The sequence below is a fragment of the Nerophis ophidion genome, linkage group LG08 (genome assembly GCF_033978795.1).
Source record: "Nerophis ophidion isolate RoL-2023_Sa linkage group LG08, RoL_Noph_v1.0, whole genome shotgun sequence".
NCBI lineage: Eukaryota > Metazoa > Chordata > Actinopteri > Syngnathiformes > Syngnathidae > Nerophis > Nerophis ophidion.
Window position 1 is genome coordinate 54798196 of NC_084618.1, and position 6704 is coordinate 54804899.

General features: G+C 38.4%; 1 protein-coding gene across 1 annotated transcript; it reads left to right on the top strand.

Annotated features, from left to right (window-relative positions):
• Positions 1-239: 239 nt before the first annotated feature.
• Positions 240-6704, top strand: phf5a (PHD finger protein 5A). Its single transcript, XM_061908968.1, has 4 exons — positions 240-379; positions 1410-1433; positions 6263-6429; positions 6498-6704. Exons 1-4 carry the CDS (start codon positions 328-330, stop codon positions 6585-6587), a joined length of 333 nt encoding a protein of 110 aa, XP_061764952.1. The 5' UTR covers positions 240-327; the 3' UTR covers positions 6588-6704.

A 6704-nucleotide genomic window follows, 5' to 3' on the forward strand; every position in this document is an offset into this window, starting at 1 on the left:
TTTATACCGCAACGTTTGCGAGTCCTTAAAGTACATACAAATATTTTGCTAAATTAAGCAGGTGTGTTGATAATTACAAGAATGGATGAATGACTTACCTATAAAAATACAATTAATTATATAAAATATTTTAAAAAGATTTTGTTTGAAATAAAGTGTCAAACATGTACAATTACGGTTTGTTTTATATGTACCTGAGAGGATAAAGCAATCAATTTCCAGTTTGAGCCAGTAGGTGGCGGTAATGTCAATCCGTGTAAAATGGTTGCAGAGGTCAAAGGTAAAAGTTGAAGCTGTTCCGCTACGTTCGCAGCACGTTAGCCAACAATGGCAAAGCATCATCCAGATTTGATCTTCTGCCGAAAACAAGCTGGTGTTGGTACGTTTTAATTCGATTGTTCCATACATTATGTAACTTCGTATTGTTTTGTTTTTAACTAGCCAATATCCGTCCTATTCAAACAAGCTAATGCTATCAAATTGCTAGCCACAAATGAATGGCCCATGAATTGATTTACGTGGACCCCGACTTAAACAAGTTGAAAAACTTATTCGGGTGTTACCATTTAGTAGTCAATTGTACGGAATATGTACTGTACTTTGCAATCTACTAATAAAAGTTTTAATCAATAAGTCAAAAAAAGACTTCATTGAAATTTAGCATTGGAGTTGGTTTAGCAACGTGTAACGATGTTGTAAGCACAATACCAATGGCGCGCAATTTGCAAAATGCGCAACCCATCCATCCATTTTTTACCGCTTATTCCCTTTTGGGGTTGCGGGGGATGTTGGCGCCTATATCAGCTACAATCGGGCGGAAGGCGGGGTACACCCTGGACAAGTCGCCATCTCAGCGCAACCGCATTTTGCAAATTTAATGTCAAATCAAATCAAATGTTTATTGGATTCATCACTATACAGTGTACATTCACAACTAAACTACTGCCAAGTGTGGATTCAGGCCGGGTGGCCTATTTCAAGTTCCAGGTAACCCTACATTATTATATTTTATAAATAGTAAACCAAGTGGTGGTAGTAGTTTAGTCAGTAGTTTAGTCGTGGATGTACACTGTATAGTGATGAATTCAATAAACATTTGATTTGATTTGACATTAAATTTGCAAAATGCGCAACCGCACTTCCCTCGCCAAACACCTTCGTTTCCCAACCCTCGTGCTTGGGTAAATAGGCCTTGATGCCATCTACGCAGTGTTGGGAGACGGTTTTTCTGTTAGATCGCGTCCAAATTTGCAAAGTGCGTGAGATTGGTGAAATGCTTACAACATAACAATAGCATATTTTCTTATGGAGTTGTATTGCTTTTGTGTTGGTAAATATTGAAATGCAGAATATACCAATGTGGTGTGGTGTGCTTTTCCTTAATTTGTTGTTCTGTTTCAATTCTGCAGCCATCGGCAGACTTTGCGAGAAATGTGAGTATAATAAACTCCCCTCCTATTCTTTTTAAGACCTGGAAGCCAAAGTGTGTTTTAAACCCATAATATACCATTTAAACTACTAACTGAAAACATTGGTAATTGTAGTGTTTTTAAATGTATTTCGGACATGCTTTACAAGTTAAATAAAGGAACATAAAATGTTTACACTTATCGAAATGTCCGAAAATGTATACAAATAAGAACATATTATTTAGCCCTACCCATTCACTTTACTATTTCAATAAGGAAAATATGTATTACAGTATGTTACATTGTAAAAGACCGTGATGTAGATATGTAGGTTATGCATTGTATTAGATACTTACATATGTATATGCATTAGGCATGCAACTATATTAAAATTTCATATTCCATTTACTGTGAGCAAAATCACTGTATCACCGTTGAACACATCATTATTGTTGTATCCATCCATTTTTTACTGCTTGTCCCGCTCGGGGTCTCGGGGGTGCTGGAGCCTATTTCACCTACATTTGGGCGGAAGGCGGGGTACACCCTGGACAAGTCGCCACCTCATCGCAGGGCCAACACAGATATACAGACAGCATTCACACTCACATTTGTTGAATGTGCTAAAAAAAAGTACTTCTACACCCGTTAAAATCTTTTAGCCAAGTTTTATTAAAAAAAAAAAAGAAAATCATTGACGCATGCCACCTTCGAAAAAAATGCATCAGTACAACTGCGACAAAGCAGGACTATGCAGTTTCAACGGTCAAGCAAGAATGAACCACAATGCAAAGAAGGATATAAACAACTTAAAGAATGAGTCACGCAATTGTTCACCGTAAACAAGACAGGAACTCATACACTTAAACCACAATGTCTTGGTAAGTCTGCAAACCCCCAATGTTTTCACCACATAAGTCGGCATCATCTTATTTTTTTGTAATATTAAAAAAAATGATGAAAAAAAACATAGTTTCATGCAACGTGTGACCAGGATTTTATGGACCCCAACATCCAAGTTATAAAGAACTTTGAGCGTACTTGCATACATACATACTTGCATACAGTACATAGATATTTATTTACTTGCTTTAAAAGTACATACATCAAATCAAACTTCATATATAAAGCGCTTTTCATACATAAATATGACCCAAAGTGCTGTACAGACTTAATACAATGCCCCAATGACTCCCCTGAATTAAACAAGTTAAAAAACGTATTCGGGTGTTACCATTTAGTGGTCAATTGTACGGAATATGTACTGAACTGTGCAATCTACTAATAAAAGTTTCAATCAATCAATTCAATCAATCAAACCCTCCACCATCCTTAATCACATAAACACACACATGAACAAATCCATGCATGGATGAGTACAGAAGGGCCAGATGAAGAAACACTATCACAGGAGCCAGCTGCATCAGGAGGTCATCAGACCATGGCCACCAGGAAGCTGACACAAAGCACCCCCACAGGCATGGCCAATAAAATCCTGATGCAGAGGTCTCCTCTCCAAGGAACACTGGAAAGTAAACATGATAAAACATGTAATATAGTAATAACCATGAATAAGAGTAAAGAATGAAATACAAATAAAACGCACAAAGATAAAAATATATATGCATACATTGAAAATATAAATAAATGGAGCCAAATAAAATCTAGCAGAACTAAATAATAAAAAGTAAAGTAGAAATGACTTCAATAAAATGAATAAGTATTCAGTAAAAGCCAAATCAAAAAAGTGAGTCTTAAGCTTGTTCTTAAAAACATGAACGTATTGCCCCAAAGGAGAATAGGGTGAATTCTCGCTATATTTTTAAGATGTTGAAAATAAAAGAAAAATATAAATGGAAAACTTTTGTTTTTGCTCCCATTTTTCATTAGTTCAACTCAAAGATTTAAAACTTTTACTATATACTCAAAATACCTATTCTTCTCAAATATATTTCTCAAATCTGTCTAAATCTGTGTTAGCGACCATTTCTTCTTCGCCAAGATAATTAATCCAACCTCATATTAAACGTCATAATTATTGTACAGATGTTAGGCTGCCCACAATAAAAGGTCCCTCTGAAATGTGAAGTTTTGTTTTATTGAGGGTCTGGTGAGGGTTAGAAAAGCAGTCAGTATCTGGTGTGACCATCATTTGCCTCACGCAGTGCATGAAACACATCTTCTTTGCATAGAGTTGATCAGGTTGTTTATTGTGGCCTTTGGAATGTTGGTCCGTTCTTCCACAATGGCTGTGCGAAGTTGTTGGATATTGGCAACACACTGTCATATACGCCGATCCACAGCATCCCAAACATGCTCAATGGGTGACATGTTCGGTGAGTATACCGGCCATGTAAGAACTGGGATGTTTTCAGCTTTCAGGAATTGTGTATAGATCCTTGCTCACTGCCACATGAGGTGATGGTCTAGGGTGAATGGCACAATAATGGGCCACAGAATCAATAAAAAGCACTTGCGTTCATTGTCCATCACGTACACCTGCCCCACCATGGGCGTGGGGTTATGGTCACAAAAGTGACATCAGCAAACCGCTCTCCCAAATGACGCAACACACGCTGTCTGCCATCTGCACTGAACAGTGAAAACTGGGATTCATCCGTGAAGAGAACACCTCTCCAATGTGCCAGACGCCATCTAATGTGAGCATTTGCCCACTCAAGTCGGTTACAACAACGAACTGCAGTCAGGTTGAGACCCTGGTGAGGACGAGAGCATGCAAATTAGTTTGTTCAGAAATGCTTTTGTTATGCAAACCAATTGTCGCAGCAGCTGTATGGATGGCTGGTCTCAGATGATCATGAAGGTGCGCCTGCTTGATGTGGAGGTCTTGGGCTGGTGTGATTGCACATGGTCTGTGGTTGTGAGGCCGGTTGGATGTACTGCCAAATTCTCTGAAATGCATAGGGTAAAGAAATGAACATTAAAGTGAATTATATTTATATAGCGCTTTTATCTACTGACTCAAAGCGCTTTACCTAATATCTAAGTTACATTCAAACCGGTGTGGGCAGCTGGGTAAAGTGTCTTGCCCAAGGACACAACGGCAGTGACTATGATGGCGAAAGCAGGAATCGAACCTGGAACCCTCAAGTTGCTGGGACGGCCACTCTACCAACCAAGCTATGCCGCCCCATAGTGATGGGTCCGGCAACACAGATGCATCGGCGCATGCGTCGAGCTCGTAGAGTGAAACCCTGTGTCGGTGCGCGGGCCGCCTTTAGAAAGTCACGTGACCGATATGCGAACTGTGTCGCACTGACGTCTGCGCGCCAAACTGTGTTTATAAGGAAGCGCATTTGTCAACGAATCGCCGTACTTCTGTCGTTGGTCATTTGTAATTCATCGTCGTCGGAGATCATTTCCGCCGTGTGGGAATATTTTGATCATATATCGGAAAAAAGGGTATTTGTGTTCATTTCCTTGTCGTTTCATCCTGTTCTCTCAAAGTTTCCACTGGAAACTTTTTAGCATTTTCCTACCCACACAGCCATCCGATTGGTTACATTAAAAAATGGTAACAACCAATCCCTTCAATAACTCAGTTGGTAGAGTGAAGGACCGCAGTTGTGTTCCTTAGGGCACTTGTTCAAATCTAGTTCAAACCCATTACCTTTTTACCATGAATTGATTAACGTGGACCACCATTTAAACAAGTTGAAAAACGTATTCGGGTACCCATTTAGTGGTCAATTGTACGGAATATGTACTGTACTATGCAATCTACTAATAAAAGCTTCAATCAATCAGCAGTGCGTATTCAAAGCGCATGTAAAAAAATAAAAATGCATTTTTTTTCCAGTCCACGGGTATTCTCATTCACAACCCGTTCTCTTAGATTTCCACGTTATGATGCATGTTCACATTATTTATTGATTGTATCTAAAAAGATACGAATATATTTTTATTTAAATGAAGATATGAAATAATCCTAATTCCAATACACTGACTTGGTTTATATTATTGTATATACTATGTCATAAAATCAGTGTCGGTTGAGTTGGTCCATAGGTTGCCTGTAGGGATTTTTAATGTTCAGCAGATATCAGTATTTATTGACACAGTATCAATACATTTTTGGAATGTGTCAAAACAATACATGAAGCCTCATCAACCCATGACTACCGCCCCCACATTCAGTTCACGGGAAACACTCTTGGACACTCCTGCAGTCAGCATGCCAACTGCACGCCCCCTCAAAACTTGCGACATGTTTGGCATTGTGCTGTGTGATAATCATTTCAGAGTGGCCTTTTATTGTGTTCAGCCAACGACACATCTGTGCAATAGCCATGCCGTTTAATCAGCATCTTTTGATATATCCCACACCTGTGAGGTGGGATGGATTATCTTGGCAAAGAAGAAATGCTCACTAACACAGATTTGTGAACAATATTTGACAGGAATAGGTATTTTGTGTGTATAGTAAAAGTTTTAGATCTTTTAGTTCAACTCGTGAAAAAAAGGAGCAAAAACAAAAGTGGTGTTTTTATATTTTTGTTCAGTGTATTATGTGGTATAAAACTAAGATCAGAGTAAAACTATGCACATATTTTTTACTCTGTGATGCTTACATACATAATTGCATACATAATTATACTTTTTTCATCTCCAAAATAAATGTACTTTTGCAGCAGCGTTATAAGGTAAGGTTTGCAAGAGTTGTTACCACAGTAATCTTTTATTAAAGATAAGATTAGTATTGCATGTTTAAAAAGTATTTGACTTAAAAAAAAAACAGATTTCTGACATATGTTAAGTGAACTGAATAAAAGGCAATAACGCTGTAATTGTCCAAATAAGCCAATTGTTTGTGTTTTCGCTGTGTCTCGTAGGTGATGGAAAGTGTGTCATCTGTGATTCTTACGTGAGGCCGTGCACACTGGTACGCATCTGTGACGAGTGCAACTATGGCTCCTACCAGGGCCGCTGCGTCATCTGTGGAGGGCCCGGGGTGTCCGACGCATACTACTGTAAAGAGTGTACCATTCAGGAGAAAGATGTGAGTCCTCACACATGTCAAGACCACAGGGATTTTTCTTTTAAACTTTTGTTTTTTTTCTTTTACAGCGAGATGGCTGTCCAAAAATTGTGAATTTAGGCAGCTCTAAAACGGATCTGTTTTATGAAAGGAAGAAATATGGCTTCAAGAAGAGGTGAAGACGCTGTGGTTGATTTTCACTTTTTAGCCATTCTGTCCTGCTAGGTTTTCTTTCAAGCTTCCGGAGTGAAATTTTCGTGACATTGATTTGTTATTTGAATAAAACATCTTTTATA

Excerpts from the sequence above, each read along its gene's own strand:
- phf5a (XM_061908968.1), top strand. The coding sequence starts at position 328 with ATGGCAAAGCATCATCCAGATTTGATCTTCTGCCGAAAACAAGCTGGT. Across the intron at positions 1,434-6,262 it reads CGGCAGACTTTGCGAGAAAT|GTGATGGAAAGTGTGTCATC; the intron begins GTGAGTATAATA and ends TGTGTCTCGTAG. Across the intron at positions 6,430-6,497 it reads GTACCATTCAGGAGAAAGAT|CGAGATGGCTGTCCAAAAAT; the intron begins GTGAGTCCTCAC and ends TTTCTTTTACAG.